Below are 17,892 nucleotides of genomic sequence, written 5' to 3'. Positions count from 1 at the left end.
TACTGATATATGATATATTATATTATATATATATGATGATATTATTTTATTGAATAATGATGTTGGAGTTGAAAATATCAGTTACGATTAGAAAAAAACGTTTGGGAAAAATTATAGAAATTTTTTGACGGTTATTTGCGCGGGGTTGTGTTTTTTACGTTATTTTTATGTATTTAATTTGAAATATATAAGTACCTAGGCTTGCATTGTAATATTTAAAGATAATTAAAAATAAATAAAATAGCACAGAGCACCGTCGTTAACTGATAGTGATGCGATTAATTTTGTATATTTTTCTGATAAATGTACTAAATTCGGAAATATATTTTGGTGTGTCATGTAGCTCTAAGTGAAACACCAACCCAGAACATCTTATTCGTACTACCTTATTAATGAACCAAAGATGTTTTACTGTGTTTAACTGCTATAAGCCATTATTTGTTGCCATTGGTTTTTATATATAAATTAATTTGGAACCAGTTTAGCAAATTTTATTGTATAATATTTAAATGCTATCATATTAGTAACTATATAATTATAAAATGTGATCAAAATGATATTTTAACATTCACTGAAATTGAATTTTTACGGAGTAGTTACTTAACATTGTTGTTATATTTTTATAAGTAGTTTTCTGCCAATGTATCAAATTTAGTTAGTTAAGTAGATTCGAACTAAACAATATTGTATAGTTGTAATTATCATGGTATCTCTTTCGCACATATATTAATAGTCGATTGCTATCCCGCTTACACGTGACGTACGTCCGCCATATTTTTTATTGGCGGGAATATCGCGGTAGTATTATTGCGTAGTTTAAAATTAAATACTAGACAAATTTTTATAATATACATATTCGAATTATTTATTGATTGTTAAATGTAGGTAATTTTATAATTGTTTTATTTGGGAATAAATAATAAAAAATTTCTTGAGTGTTTAATTTTAAAAGTAAACCTTAGAGCATTAAACTAAGATTAAACTCGTAAACGAACCTTATTTGATCTTTGTGAGATTCGCCTATACTTTTTCTGTTCGCTTATCCTGGTTCAAAGTGAGTTTAAGTTTTCCTAACTTATAATTAAATAGTCCTAAATTCGCTCACTCTTTTAAATATTGAAACTATTTCAGTGCTTTGAGTCGTCGTAGTTAAACGTGGAAGGTACCTACTAAGTATGTAAAATAAGTAAATAAAACTTGAAACGAACAATATCTTTATTTATTTAAATTTTATTTGTAACAATGAGATCAAATTCTTAGAATGTACAAACTTTAGGAACAAATGTTTAAAACTTTATATGTAGTTAATACATCAAAATGTTCAAGTAGGTAGTAGTCGCGGCACGTAAGTCTAGCGGTGACCTTCAATGTTTTACGGCAAGTTCGCCTCTATTTCGTTCAAATAGATCCCCTCCACTTCAAGGTGAGCGCTAAACTTACGTGCCGTTAGTTATAATTACGTCAATTTTTTAGTTGTGCATAATTGCAACAAAAGTCGGTTTATTAAATTCCACGATTCGAAATTGAGTGTTCCATACATTTTGATAGAGTTTTTAATTCTAATGTAGGTAGTGTTAAAAGTTAAGAAAATTGGGGCCATTTTTGTAAGCAAATAATATTGCCTGTGTTAAAATTCCAATATCCATTCATTCCATTCATCGATTAAATGAAGGATAATCTATTTAATAAGACACTTCACCCAATCCCAAATTTTCTTAGTTGTGATTTAAATTTTTATTTAAAATTTCTAAACACTGTTCTAGAACTAATAATTCTTAAAAAATCTGAAACATCTAAGTAAATCTATTTAATTGATTGTTAACTCTATAATTTGAGATTCACACTAATTCCTCCGTAAAACAGTGAATAATTTTAAACAATTGAATTTCATATATTCTGACCACAGATTCTGACATACATATTTTTATTATCTTCAACTAAACATATTATATTATAGCTTTTCCTAACATTAATTAAATATAAAAAAAGTATTAAATGCGGAAATCTTTGATAGTCAAGAATCAACGAAGTTTTTTTTTCTAAATCTAGATTATTGCCGTTTAACCACCAATTTTATAGATACTTCTTAGTGCTGTGATACCAATATTTAGTTTTTATTTTGAACAATTAAAATTTAAAGAAAGTAAGTACTATTTTAGAGCCTTATAATAGGGTCAATTAACACAGAGTAAATAGGAGCGCAGGTCTCGATTGGTGGTAAAAGCAAATTGTCATTTTATCTAAAAAAATCTTTAAAAAATATGTAAAAACATATTTACCACGAATTGTAAACATATTACATAGTTATAAATATTTGTGTTTACACATGTTATACATAATATATCATTGTGCTTATACAATAAAAATTTAGGTACAATTCCATGATATAGTTTCAGAATCTAAATAAAAAAGTTATATACAAAAGTAAATAAATTGTATAATTGTGTGAAAATAATGTTATACTACATTATTAAATTTTGATAACTAAATTATTTTTTGTTTTTTCAGGAAAGTTGATAAAACTTGTAAGTACGTAATATTTTAAAAAGATAAGGCAGTGAGAGATAGATATAAAGAAGTCATTACTTTATAAAAATTCTAGATCACATTATTAAGCAGGTTAGTAACATTAATTATTGAAAATAGATATATTTTTATTCTTATTTATTTTACCAATTTATTAAATGGTAACACTATAGCCACTTTGGATCGACGAATGCTGCGCAGCTATGACATACATACCTACATACCTACAAAAAAGTGTGAATATAATAGTTTTCGATATGTTATACTGACATCTTCAAGGAGTACATATAATATTCCTTCTTGACTTTCTCATCTCTAATCACATAAAACTTTGAAATAAATTTGAATAAAAAATATATAAATCAAGGAAAATTGTAGAGTATTTTCGTTGAAAAAGATAAAAAGTAAACTACATTCCTTGTTTAACCTCCAGAACAAGTGAAAATAGTTAAATCTTCTTAAAATACCTACACAAAAAATGTCACACGCAGCAAACCCTCCAAGTGACATGTCATCTTTTTTTTATTGCCTTCTGTCATTCCAACGGTTTTTATTTAAAAATTTAAATGCTTATAGTACTAATGGTGTCAACGGGGGCTGGCGTCACATTTGGTTGTTGCACGGTGGGGTCCAAAAGAGGGATACTGTCTGTTGTCCTGAAAACGAAATAATTTTGGTAATTTTTATTTATTAAGTATTAGTAATTATATTTATAGTATGGTAGAAAGGTAGTTTACGCTAAAGTTAAGTAGTGACTTAGATCAAAATTGTTATCGAAGCGTAGTAACTATTTAGTTAAATCTGTGGTTATCGTAAAAAAGTTTTTTTGTTTTCGAATTGGCGGTTAAATTAAAAAATTTTTTTCTCATTTTCGGGACGGATACAAGTCCATTTGCCGTATTTCTATGAAAATTAGAATTACATTCTTTTATTGTTTTACCTGGATCGCACTATCGTAGGTTCTGTAGTTACTTCAACGCAAGGGGTGGGGGTTTTCTTTTGTACGATCGGGAGTGTTGTGCATATTGTAGCCATCAGGTAAATGTGCTGAAAATGAATGTTATAAACATATTGACACACCTTAAACGGAGTTGAGCTAAAATTACGAAAAAAAAAACGGAAAATAAGGTTGTATTTTAAGCTGAAAAAAAAACGATAAAAGAACCAAAATATCGTTGAGATAATTTTATTGATGTTTCTCTAACGAACTCGTTTTATTTTGTTAAAAAAATATTATGTTAGAAAAAAAATAAGTAATGCTTACCATAGATAATACAAGAATAAGATAAATAGTAGGCGTTGACCAATGAGTGGCGTTTTCAATAGCAACGACTCCCATCACCCAATTTATAGCGAAAAATGGTTCCAGGATCAGACACAGATTCAAATAGGCCTTTAAATCGTTTCCTTCGATGTTCCAGCCGTTTTTCCACGACAATTTTTCCATAGATTTCCACAGATTAATCAAATGTTTGTCGGAAAGTGGTTTGATCTGTAATAAAATAGCATTGTATATTACTGCAGTTAAGATTTAACAAGATATGGTAAAATAATGATGAATAATAAGGTAAAAATAAGTTATGTGTATTTTTATAATAGTGATTAGCATACTTTAATATGCTACATGCATACATGATTATATACTGTATGCTTGATTTAGCAGTTCTTACCTCCCTCCCTTCCTCACTATTAGCATCGCTATTCGAAGCGCCCATCGTGACAGTGATATACGGATTATCTTCATCATTACTATTGGAGTCCCTGTCCAATGTATCCGAGCTATCTGTGTTCTTCCTACTCGGTAGTGGAGTACAATCGTTGTTCAAAGTCTCCGAACTTCCCGGATTCTCGCTTTTCGACCAATTAGCCAAATGTTGGTCAACTAGTTCCTGAATCTTGGCTGTTATTATCTCGTTTTGCTTACGATTGACGCTCTGCAAGCCGACTATGATGATCGCTGTATTGATTAATATCAATATCATTGCGGGTATCATGAATCCCATCACCATGCCCTTCTCAATCGACATCCAACAGTAGTGCTTGATTTCGTATTGTTCCATCGATAGCGCGTAGTTGAACTGCAAAGTTTATTAGCTAAAGACTATGTCACGATTAGCTATGTAGCTACTAATTTATAAATATTGGAAACTAATGCGATATTCTCACTAATAAATAATTAGGCTTTTACTTATTCACATAGTTCACATACGGTGTTCAACAACTAACATGACTTGGCTCACATGCTCCTTCACTTGTTCTGCGTAAAAGACAACTTATGCTTGCAAATTCAACAAACTTACCATAACCACAATAGCCGGGACCCCATATGCCAGCAGATAATTATACTTCAACGGCAATAAAGTATCACATGTGCAGAACTCAGCAACCGCCGAGCCCAACGCTACTATCCACATAGCGCACGTTATATGCGTGTAGTGTAGAAGTAGCGCGATTCTTTCGCATTGGGATGGTGATGAGGTACCCTAGAAAATGTTTATAGAAAGTTTTCATAGAAGATACGTTCCGTTTATGAAGCAGATACGTAAGTTGTAAACGTAATTTCTGTTGGTGATTTAGGTGTGTAAAATTTTAAATAATGAACAAATCACTTTTCTTGGTCACGAAAAACTCAGTTATCTATGTATGAAACGTTCTTAGTTCTTTGTTTAAATAATGATCAATCTTACATATTCGATTAGTATTTTGAATAGTATTTGATCGATATTATTACGAAAACGGTAACGTGAAATAATGATCTAAGGAAAGTATTGATCTTTGTGGCCGGAAACTCCTCATCTTTCCGGCTGTAAGTTGCTGGGCCCTATATGTGATAAGAATGGAAAAAAAAGAATAATATAAAAGTTTCCGTACTCACCACCACTGCTTGAATATAAATAAGAGTACATGCAGCCAAACAGCAGCACAGGTTAATATTAATCGGATACAATTTGCTGCTTCGACGAAACTCCGCAGCACATTCACTCCACATTAACCACACGATGGATGCTATTGGAAATAGTACCGCTAGACCACTTGTTACATAAATCTGCAAAAATATATATTACTTTCCTTTATCCTTACAAACTTTAGACAAGTCGAGAAATGAGTTTCCCGCGAAAAATAGATTCATTTCATCATTCATTTCATGATTGGTTTAATTAGTAAAAAAAAATCCTAGCTAGTCAAAAATAAGCCCATCTTTTTTTCAGATTTGTTTCGTTGATTTTAATTACTATTTTAGTGCTCACCAAAACCATCCATTCATCGCGAACTCCGTGGCAATTGTTGAATCCATAAACATAAGTAACACTGTCTATAATATTGTGCTCTCTGAGATCAGAGTCTGCCAAAGAATCATCGGGAAGATCCACATCTGGCTCTATTAGCTTATTATCTGATAGTTTATTTGGCGACCCTGCAAAAACATCACTTTTTTAACACGAAGTCATTGTACGCATTTTAGGGTTAAATTGCAATAACAACTGAAGCTAGTTTATTTCCTTTACATTTACGTTCATTAATTTAACAACATGCTAACATCATACATGCATTCTGTTCAATATAAAAATAAATACCTTGTCCAGTTTTAGAAAACACATCAGGGTTGGGATACAACGGAGGGTTGTCATCATAAATCGAAGACGTGAAGTTTGAAACCACGACTCCATATTCAGAATCGTAAGCATTAACATCGTAGTCGTTGCGATCGTCTGCCTTTATGTAAGTGGGTTTGTGTGGTGCTACTGGTTGGAAAGACCGGTATGTACCCAGCTTCTGGGGTTTATAGAAAACGTCATAACTTGACCGTCGTATGTGGTGAACCGTCTTATTTTGCTGAAATGCTGCAATTATAATACAAATATAAGATACGAAAATTCGACTAAAAATACAATCAATCACATATTCTAAATATTGGTATTTCTTACCAAGAACATTATTAGTAGATGCATAATAAATACACAGCGCGAGAAGTGTTAACTTTGAAACGATATTACGCATTTTTAAGCTCATATTGTAGCTCACATTCACATTATATCTTGGTTCACTTCTTACTTTCCAGTTGTCGCAGTAAATTTTAAATAATTTGTTTATATTTAGCTGTGTCGGTGGCTATAATTATATCCCGTTGAAGAAAATCAATACAAACTTATCGTTTCTTTACAGGTATCAAAAGTAAGGACATATGAGATGAAAGTGAATATTAAATAATTTAATTTTGCATCTGAATAATTCCAACGAACACTTTTTCGTAAATTTTACTTAAATTTTTAGTTCTTTAATTAAAAAATTGCAAAATTTATAGAGCTACATTAAACTTCTGTCATTTTCATTCAAAAAGCTTGGACTCCTGGCCAACAGACACAGCATTAAAAAATGAATTGACATTTGGATCCATACTGATTTTGCTCGAAACTGTCAAAGTCACCAAACAAAATCAAATTCAAAACGCAATAGTCAATACCTTGGTCAATACCAATACAGTATCAATAGAAATGTGAACAAAAATAGACACAAAATGAGTGCAATACTTAAATTCATCCGTGAAAATCACATACTCGCAGTCATAGAACAGGCTATCGCCAAGAAGAAATCCCGTTTGAGTTTAAACGCCTTTGAAATCACTGAAATACCTACGCTCTTGTACTCATGCCTGGAGCTCGAACATCTTTATTTACACTTGAACAACATTAGAACAGTACCAGTCCAGATAACTGAGCTGTTGAACCTTACAACATTGACATTGGACTATAACAACATAACTTCATTGCCATCCGAGATCGGTAACTTGAAGAATCTCGTAAATTTGAACATAAGTTACAACCCGTTGAAGGTGTTGATACCAGAAATCGGTGAATTAGAGAACCTTGAAGCGTTCTGGTGCAACAGAATAGGTTTGCGGGAAATACCAAAGGAGATCGGCAAATTGTCGAAGTTGGATACATTTGGTGCTAGGGGCAATGAATTAAAGACAATACCTGAGGAGATGACAAGGTTAACGAAGCTAAGGTGCGATATTTTTACTAATATGAAGTTCCTTATTACCTATACTATAGTCAGTGATGAGTCTTTTTTTGTCCAAATTAGTACTACATGTATCTTGGTTTAAATATTGTGTGTGCCTTTTTTATTATTGTTTTTAATATTTGATAGAATTTGTATTTCTGTAAATACAAGATTTAAAATTATCTTTTTCATTGTAACTCAATATGTTATCAATATAATGTTAATTTTATATTCAAGATGGTTAACACTGGAGAAAAATCAAATAGAAACGCTACCAAATAATTTGGACAATATGGAGGCGATAGTGCACTGCAATCTGCGCAAGAATCGTCTGAAAGAGTTCCCGGCTTCGTTCCTCAAATGCCCTGATATGATGTTCCTGCAGCTGAACAATAATCAGGTTAGTTTGTTATATTAATGGCCAGTTTATATTGCTATAATAGTCACTGTTAACTCTGTTTTGACCCTGTCCGACTAGGGCCCTTCCAGAGGTTTAAGCGGGAAAGTGTAACAGACAGACAGACAGAGTTACTTTCGCATTAATTATAATATTAGTAGGGATTTCTATTAGAAAAGTTGCTTTGCAGTTTTTGATGTGTATTCCAGTATACAGAGAATAAGTTTAACTCAATAAATGCCATAATTCATTTCACATACATTAACTATGGCGATGAGAATTTATAGTAGTACTAGATTTCCGCCCGCGGCTTTGCCCGCTTTTTCAAAGGAAAACCGCAAAGTTCCCGTTCCCGTTGGATTTCCGGGATAAAACCTATTCTATGTGTTAATCCAAGTTACCCTCTATATGTATGCTAAATTTCATTGTAATCGGTTCAGCGGAATTTGCGTGAAACACACACATCCTCAAACTTTCGCATTTATAATATTAGTAGGACTCGATTAATGAATTATTTTTTAATGTTATTTGATTCTGTAATACATTTGCAAGGTCATATTAAGTCATACACGATGAGCAAAAAGTCGAAAATATACGAATAAAAAACAAATTGTGGGCTCAAACGGTCAACAATACAAAAAAAAAATCTAAATTAAAAAAAAATAACCCCTTATAATAGCAATGAATAGAATTACAACCAAGAATAAGCATATCTTATGGTCAAGGCTTAAACACTCAATGCTATATAATTTTCAATTATATTTTTTGTCATAACATTGATCGTACAAGGTCTTTTGCCTAATCGCTTTTATTGCAATCTATATAGAATAGATACGTTGATAAATATTTGTAATACAATGAAAATTAATTATGATTAATAGTTAATACAATTATTATATTTTTAATTAATTATATTTGAAGCTAATAAGTATTTCTTTGAGGATCAAATTTAACCAGACTTCATTTAGAATATACTAGTTTTCCGTAATCAAGTTAAAACTCGTATGGTTCCTGTTGCGGTGGTGGGATTTCCAGGATAAAACTATGGTATGTTTTATGCAGGTCTCAAACAATATTTAATTTATCATATTTTATTTATGAGTATTCTCTCCATATTTTTTGATGATACATATTAAATGGTCCCATTTTTTTTTGTTTTTAATGAGGTTTTAATTTTTAAATTTATAAAAAATATACGTTCTTGCTAAATTCTAGCCAATAGAAAGATTTTAATAAACATATTTTCAGAACATACATATGTATAAAGATTTTTTCCTCATTTAAAAACTGCACATAGCCTACAAAATATATTAAATCCTTAACACATTAGAACCATTTATGGTTTCAAGACCTAGAAAACGAGTAAGTAACTTATGGCTTAAGTAATTTGCATTTAATTATGATAAATGTAAAATAATACAGGGATTAGTGCTTGTTACTACTGTGGGGTAAATCGCTTGTAGGAGTAATGTCCTTCAATGCTAATACAATTATAAAATAAAACTACAATATTTCTTCTTTATTAATATATATAATTTTTATTAGACTAATAATGCTTTGAAATGTTTCAAATTTATTTGAATTTGTTTAAACTATATACCGCAGTTGCCAAACTCTATAAAATAAACAAAAATTTTGCCTAGGTATGTTTAAAATCATAAACTATTTATAAGTACATAGTACATACATACATAATATTACAGTATGTATAAATTGCTGCTTATATAAGCGCTAAACTACAACAAAGGCTTATTTAAGAGTATTTACTATTTACATGTAAATCTTATTGTTTTTATACCAAAACTTGTTTTTAAATTTTAATTGACATTGGAAAACACGACATTGCCAATTTTCAATGTTTAAAAATAACATCTACACTAGAGTAGATAATTTTTGAAACAAAAAAAAATCGCAGTCGGATGAAACCCATTAGAAAAGGAGGGGAATATGATAAAAATGTAAGGAAAAATAAATTACGGTCAATCCGAGTTCGGGAAGCGGGAGGGGGGAGCTTTTAAGAGAAAAAAATGGTTTCTCTCGATTTCCGACAAAACTACAAGTCCTATAGAAAAAAGTTCAATGGCAAAGTTGTAGGTAATTAAAAGTTCTACAACTTTTGTATCCACAATGTTTTCACATAACCTAAAAATTTAGGTGAAAAATTCAAAAAACCAAGTTTTTGGTCTTTTACTTCTATCTACTTCAAAATTTATTTTTTTTCTACGAAATTTGGTGGAAACTTACTTTATTATGTCCCAAACACACTGTAATTTATCTGATTGAAAATATTTATTTTTTCGCCTTATTTTGAATTAATACCAAAAAAACAACCTAATTTTCAATCGAAAAGTCACCCGTCAAAATATCAGCTTTTTTCAAAAACTTGGGGTGCCTTTTATTCATTGAAATCTCTACTTTCATATGGTGTAAAAAAAATAAACACCACCATAGTAAATGTTCTCAGGAAATGCATACAAACAGTCTGAAAATTAGCTTTTACTAAATCAGGCACACTTCTCGAACTACCTGAAATGTTTTTATCGACATCATTTTGCTTTTGAATATGCTGTAAAATATTAAACTTAGAACCGATAATTATTTTTCTTTTGAAATATTACCGAAAAGCCGATACAAGAGAAGATATAGAGTTCAAGAAGTGTGCCTGATTTAGTAAAAGCTCATTATCACACTGTTTGTATGCATTTCCTGAGAACATTTACTATAGTGGTGTTTATTTTTTTTTACACCATATGAAAGTAGAGATTTCAATGAATAAAAGGCACCCCAAGTTTTTGAAAAAAGCTGATATTTTGACGGGTGACTTTTCGATTGAAAATTAGGTTGTTTTTTTGGTATTAATTCAAAATAAGGCGAAAAAATAAATATTTTCAATCAAATAAATTACAGTGTATTTGGGACATAATAAAGTAAGTTTCCACCAAATTTCGTAGAAAAAAAATAAATTTTGAAGTAGATAGAAATAAAAGACCAAAAACTTGGTTTTTTGAATTTTTCACCTAAATTTTTAGGTTATGTGAAAAAATTGTGAATACAAAAGTTGTAGAACTTTTAATTACCTACAACTTTGCCATTGAACTTTTTTCTATAGGACTTGTAGTTTTGTCGGAAATCGAGAGAAACCATTTTTTTCTCTTAAAAGCTCCCCCCTCCCGCTTCCCGAACTCGGATTGACCGTAATTTATTTTTCCTTACATTTTTATCATATTCCCCTCCTTTTCTAATGGGTTTCATCCGACTGCGATTTTTTTTATCTTTTCATTATTTTCAAAGGCTTCTACCCCAGTCTAATCATATTTCGTTATATCTTAATTTGGGGGTATTTCGTTTTTATTTCCTTAATTATTATTACAATTTATCACTTTATTTAATAAAATGTTATTAGTGTAACGATATGCAAATTTATGTTATACTAGTTTTATGCCTGCGGCTTCGCCCGCGTATTCCAACCCGTGGGGTTCCGGAATAAAACTTACCTATTTTATTCCTTCCTCAGATCTCTAGATATCTCTGTACTAAATTTCATCTAAATCGATTCAGGAGTGAAGGCGAGACAGACGGACAGAGTTACATTCGCATTTATATAGTTCTGTGATACACATGAAGTTAGGATCTCGAGGAAGACCGGGATGTTATACTTCAAGTTCTTTCCAGGACTAGAGAAATTAAAAAAACGGGTAATAAATGAACATGATTGTTTATTTCTAGATTTCAATCTTGCCGGAGAACTTTGATACGAGCGTAATGACAGTGTTGGAAATGATCGATCTGCGGGACAATCCTATCTGCGAATTAAGTCATCCAGTAAGTAGAGCTTTTATATGATAAAGAGTAGTTTGTTCAGTTTTGATTAGCTTTCGTCTCGCCTGTTTTCCGTTGTTAAAGGAAAGGATTACTAATATCAATTTGAAAATGTTTGTCTTTTGCTATCAAATGTTTTTTTTTTTAATAGGAATACTTATAACTGAACTGATTTCCAGGATTTTTAACATAGGGTTAAGTAAGGAAGTGATTTGTTGAACAACGGTTACATCAAAGTAGTAGTTTAGTGAGTAATTATTTAATCACAGCTTTAAAAGGATATAAAATAAAATTGGCGATAGTTTTCACAATAAGTTTTATTTTATTCGCCACTTATGTTGTACATTGATTAAAAATCGGTGAAGAAAAGAGACAATATAGCACTAGCAGAATAAGAATCACTAAGCGCAGTGATCTGTGCGAAATAATTAATGTATAGTTTTTACAGTTTTCACGTCCAAAAATAAAATATACTGTGTTCAGCACTTCTAATGTTGGATTATTCATAATGTCGTTTATAATTATTTCGATTGAATTAACTAGACATGTATATAACTATATTATATGTTTATTATTTCGCTCTAATTAACTAGTGATCATAATCGTAGGAGCACCCGCTAATCCGCTACGTAGACGAGCCGCTACCCACCGACACGTCCCCGTCAAGCAGCCGGCAGCACGTGGGCCCGCTCGCGGCACAAGCACTAGCCGTGAACGCGACCGCGCTCCGCCTGCCCGCTGTGCCGGCGCCGAGACACCCGGATTTAATACTGGGTGAGTTTTGGCAGTAGGATGGGTGATAAAAAAAAGACGTGTGTCACTCGGGGACTGCCGCGGTAAAGCTATTGCATGCTATGCCTTCAAGCCACACCTCCGCGCCCGTCGGAGTGGGGAGCGTGAGGTTTTTCGTTACGCAATTTCTGGATTCGGTCCCCGCGCTCAAGACCCGCGATAGAAGCTATGCAATAGCTTAAAAACAGTGGCCAGTCTTAGGACAGGTGTTTTGGCGGGAAGTATTTTTTTTCTTTTTTGAGTTTGTGATAGGTGTGTTTGACCGTGACTGTGTTAGTAGCGAGATAAAACTTTTTTTTGTTGTTCATTTAGGTGTTGAGTCTATGGTGTTGAGATATCGTGTGAGTGAAGAGTGGTCTGCTGGGTTTTTTCTTATTCGATTTTGTTTATCAATGGCCAGGTGTTGGGAAATTGTTTTTTTTTCCACATTTGCTTTATGGTAAGCTATGACATATTGCGATAATACAAAAACATTAATACAATAACGCATAACGCACTATGCATATAATATTTCCACGTCGACCTATTTTGAAATTTCCATATCAATATTACTAGCGGTCCGCCCCGGCTTCGCCCGTGGTACCTTCATGTTTAAACTATCCTATCTCTCAAGTTGGATCGAACTGCACATGGTGTGCGAATTTTATTATAATCGGTTAAGTAGTTTAGGAGTCCATTGAGGACAAACATTGTGACACGAGATTTATATATATTAAGATTTAATATTCACAGAGATGGAAATGGACGCATCGTCCGTGGAATCGTCTGAAGACTGGGAGAACAGCGTGAACAGTTCTGAACTAGATGTACAGTATCAGAGCGACGAAGAAAGGGGTGATAATGAGGTGAGATTGTGGGATTTGGTGGGATGGGGTGGGATTTGTGGGGATTTTTCGTAAAAATGTTTTTATTGTGTTTCGTAATTTTTTTTTATTAGTACTAGTTTTTTGCGTAAAGTAGCTATTAATTTTTCATCAGATGTGGTCAGGATTTTAAAGTCGATAACATCGTAAGTCAATAATATAAAAAAAATGCAATTTTGTAGTTAGGCAGAGATAAACTACGATAACATGGCGCGCCCCTCCAAATTACTGTTTCAATATGTGTAGTGACATCCTTACGAAGGAGTTTGTATGTAGTTGTACGTATTCGTCTTTAGTACTTTACGTCCAGATTTGTTGGTCAACTAATCATAAGTTGCCGAGCGCCCAAGACAACGCACGTGTCGTTTTCATAGAATACGTCAGTGCAGCGCCATTACTAATAATAATGAGCGATTAGAGCGTGACTAGTCGAGCAACAAATCCGTGGATTTGTTTTTGTTTGACGCATAGAAATCTAAATAACAAGACACATAGAAGTGCTATAATGTCATAATTAGTATGAAAACCACTGTCGCCAAAATCCACACATTTAAAACGATATCTAGACAGTTCACACAAGTAAACTATGCCTTTTATTGGACAGCTTCATTTTAATGAAAACTAACATAAATAATAAATTTCGCATTTTAATATGTACCCTAACTCACGACTTTACGGTTTATTTTAGTATAACATCCCTAGGTACGTAAGATGTTTTGTTTCCTTTTGCTTAGAAACTTCAAATACGAAAAAGTTCGGCTACTCGACAACAGAGGGCGTTAATTTTTGATAGATATAACTTTTAACCTCAACGCATAGAAATAAGGTTGAAATTTCATTAACGTTCATTCAACGCTTTAGTGATGTAAGACTTCATCAGCCTTGTTATCGATAGTTAAGTGATAGTTACAAATAAGAAATATATAGTTGTTGATTTTAATACAGTGGTAGGCTCATCTCGTGGGCCCACGGCAGACTGTACATATAGGTATAAGAAATAAAAACATGTTATGTACTTAAATATTTATTTATCTATATATACAAATAATAAAACAGTGTCTGTACATTATATATTAAAAAAAATGGAGGGGGTTTAGAAACTGAGAGTTTAAATTTGAAAATCTCGAACACCTGATGCAAACCGCGCCAGACCACCAAAAATTATAAGAGTTATAACAATTACTTAATGTACGTCTTTTTGTTGTGACATTGAAATCATCTTCTTTGAAATGTTTTGAACATATCCTACTATAGCCTGTAGGGAACCAATTTCTTTTCCCAGTCGCGGATATCCATTCGTCCTTAATGTCAGGACGGCGTTGTGGAAATCTACAAAGAATATATTTAACATAAAATAGTTTTGTCAACCTTAAAGCGAAGAATGTCCTTTACATTATGGCATTATTGTATATTTAATTAATGTGATTCTGTATCGACAGTAAAATTGTCCGAAAATGATTGTATCGATGTACTTAGTTTAAAAAGTTATATATCAGTTATAAAAATAAAATAGAATTCAAATTAAAATATAATCCAATTATTCCATCAGTCGTCATATTATTACGCAAAAAAACATCGTATTACGATATCGAAAAATTTTAACACATCACATCACTAGCTTGCGACTATTTACTCTTTATCGTTAACAATGCAGTACATTGCTTCTTGTAATTGTCATTTGATAACATCTGGCAGTTATAACAACCGACCTGTCAGATGTTGACAATAGTAAAAGGCAATGTATAGCTAAACGTGATGAGAGGAACGGTTGACTGTGTCATTCGTATTGCTTGTAAATATTGTTTAATTTTAAGGAAAAACGGCAATATTTATAAACAAAAATACTTGCCGGTGAAATGTTATTCCTTTATTAGTATAATTACAATTTATGGAAGAATTTCCGCACTGGGAAATGCTGCAACACACCATGTTTACTCACGCACGTGTCAGAAACAACTGAACAAGCGACCACCAAGCGACGAACAGACTTGTGGAATGGTAACCACCTGAGCGGCGACAATGTCACGCGCGCTTACGACTTCTAGTGTCTTGTTATTTAGATTTCTATGGTTTGACGGCCGTCTCATTACGCACACATGCGTTGTGAATCTTGGTGGTGCATTGTAAATACTTTCACAAATACTTTCAAACGTTTTGAATTTTGGAGGGGCGCGCCATGTTATCGTAGTTTATCTCTAATATTATTAGCATCACAATAATTCCAAATTGTTTTGTCATAATTGCAAATAAAAAATTATTTAGTAAAAAATTTTTTTTGGAGGGCAACCCTATGTTCCAAAATAAAATAAATCTGTATATAGCTATATACTGCTAAACTGTGAATATCATCCAGATGTTGAACAATCGTTTTGGTGACTATTAGGTACAGATGGAATGTAGGCGAAAAGCCAAAAATAGATAGTATTTTTTGTAGATGAAGGTGACATTTTATCTTATATCATGTAATTTTGTTTAAGTCTATAATAAAATTGTTATGACTTACTGCTATTGTATTTCAACGATTAAGGTGACATATTCAAATTCAAAATTCAAATTATATTTATTTGCAAGAATGTAGTTACAAATTATAGATGTTTTTAATTACAATATTATGTGGCTAATACATTCTACCCATTGATTGGGTGTGCAAATATTGAAAAAGAAAGTTGATTAGTCTAATTATTTAAATGTACACACAATTCAATTTTCACAATTACGCGAACGCACTACGATTAACACGATTATATCACACACTTATCACACACAATTCAGTTTACACTACTTAAAAGTAATAAATTCTTCAATGTCATAAAATTGTTTCACCATTAACCAGTTCGTCAGTTTATTTTTGAAAAAATTTACTGGTAGTTGCTTGAAATTGTCCGGTATTTTATTATATATTTTATTCAAAAGTTTTGAAGGAATATTTTAATAAACTATTCTCTTATTATATGTATGTATAGGTAAGTATAAATATTTGTGACTAACCGTTTACTAACCTGTGCATGTTCTTCCTTATATTTTAGTTTAGGCATATTTTTTTTCGTCCTACCCCTTTTCTTTATAATTTAAGAGCAAAACCTACTTCTTTTACGCTACTAAAAAAATATATTCTCTCAAAACTACTTTTGCCACACATCAATTTTTATTTATATTTTCCATATCTTTTCGATTCATTTCTCTCTATTTCTTGCCCCTAAAACGTGTGTTAATCTAAGTAATACATATAATATAATTAACAATACTAACCATGCTTGTATAATCGAACGGTATTTTAATACGCTCACGGTAGATTGCACAATTTTTCCAGGCCGTCGGGATGGTGTTGCCAGAGCTATCGCGCTACGCGTCAACTGCCAGCTAAACTGACAGCTGTCACTTTTGACAGGTGTCATTTTTGACAGCTGTCACATTTGACAACCACTTGGCGGGAAAAGACGTAATATTAAGAAAAAGTGCGGAAAAAAATGTTATAAATGTTATCCGAATTATGTATGAATGGATTTAAAATAAATTATTATCATTTTATGTGTAGCATGATCTGAGAAAAAAAAGAAAAAAATTATTCCATATACAGTGGTGGACGTTTAATTAGAAACAGGTAACACGATGAAGTAGTCATCAAGTTTATTTAACATTTGTGTATCTATTAAAGTATTAGAGATTAAGCATTATTTCATATGTAATAGAACACCCGTTTATCTAGTTTTATAACAAATTGCTTAATTTTAATCAAACGTTAGCTTAAATTAATAAAATCAAACAACTTTAGGTGAAGTCTGATTTCCGCGTATTTTCAGTCTGGACAACAAATTAGAAACAGCATGTTTCGAGTGGTCTAAAGTCAAAACCTATTAAAATGCCGTCAATATTTTTTTCATCTATAAATATTTGCACCGTTTTTTAAACATTCTATCTAAAAGTTTCTGAAAATTAATTTACTTTGCAGCAAAAATGGGTAAAAGTAAGATTCGTGACCCATCAACAAGAAAAATAATTTTAAGTTTACATTTTGACAAATGCTGGAGTTACAGGAAAATTGCAAATCATTTAGAGTGTTAGATAAAAAGATATTCAATGCTATAGTTTATTTCAAAGAGCATGGTACTTCTGATTAAGTGCCTAGAAAAGCTTGACCATGAAAAACTACTGCTCGCGAGGATAGGTAAATTATTCTTTTCGCAAAGATAGATCCATTTAAAGGTTCCAATTCTATTAGGAAATATGTTTTTGCAAACGTGTGAAAATCTCTTACAATCTGAGCCACGACGTTGTAAAGCCGTTGTTGTCTATAAAGATTATAACAATCTAAAAACAACCCCATACTATAATGTTTCCTCCGCCTTGCTTAACTGTTTTTAATTTATTATCTAAGGTATGGTTAACTGGACGACGCGCGTATCTTTTGCCATCAGAATTGATTAAATTAATTTGTTTCGTCCCAATTCCCAAAATAAAACTTTTTCACTGGCGGACTGTTCTCAAACAATA

At 31.9% G+C, this 17,892-nt stretch overlaps 2 protein-coding genes across 3 annotated transcripts; one reads left to right on the top strand and one right to left on the bottom strand.

Annotated features, from left to right (window-relative positions):
* Nucleotides 1–3,007: 3,007 nt before the first annotated feature.
* LOC149896888 (uncharacterized) lies at nucleotides 3,008–6,822 on the bottom strand. The gene is made up of 9 exons (XM_090117317.1): nucleotides 6,453–6,822; nucleotides 6,102–6,368; nucleotides 5,775–5,941; nucleotides 5,402–5,572; nucleotides 4,827–5,009; nucleotides 4,197–4,604; nucleotides 3,791–4,018; nucleotides 3,467–3,573; nucleotides 3,008–3,182 (listed from the first exon to the last, which is right to left on the bottom strand). Exons 1-9 carry the CDS (start codon nucleotides 6,535–6,537, stop codon nucleotides 3,089–3,091), a joined length of 1,710 nt encoding a protein of 569 aa, XP_089973443.1. The 5' UTR covers nucleotides 6,538–6,822; the 3' UTR covers nucleotides 3,008–3,088.
* Nucleotides 6,823–6,998: 176 nt separating this feature from the next.
* On the top strand, nucleotides 6,999–16,969 carry LOC149896887 (uncharacterized). 2 transcript variants are annotated; one of them, XM_090117166.1, is made up of 6 exons: nucleotides 6,999–7,533; nucleotides 7,768–7,930; nucleotides 11,654–11,749; nucleotides 12,355–12,520; nucleotides 13,271–13,383; nucleotides 16,712–16,969. In XM_090117166.1, the coding sequence occupies exons 1-6, from the start codon at nucleotides 7,043–7,045 to the stop codon at nucleotides 16,763–16,765; spliced, it is 1,083 nt and encodes a 360-aa protein (XP_089973292.1). In that variant the 5' UTR covers nucleotides 6,999–7,042; the 3' UTR covers nucleotides 16,766–16,969. The 2 variants fall into 2 exon arrangements, with proteins under 2 accessions (XP_089973292.1, XP_089973291.1); XM_090117165.1 differs by having other exon boundaries at nucleotides 16,694–16,969.
* The last annotated feature ends 923 nt before the right edge of the window (nucleotides 16,970–17,892 follow it).

Source organism: Colias eurytheme, chromosome 27, assembly GCF_061535395.1.
Source record: "Colias eurytheme isolate Ceu_HAF_F1 chromosome 27, ilColEury1 Martin Lab GWU primary, whole genome shotgun sequence".
In the NCBI taxonomy this organism is placed as follows: Eukaryota; Metazoa; Arthropoda; class Insecta; order Lepidoptera; family Pieridae; genus Colias; species Colias eurytheme.
This window is presented reverse-complemented; position numbering and strand designations above follow the sequence as displayed.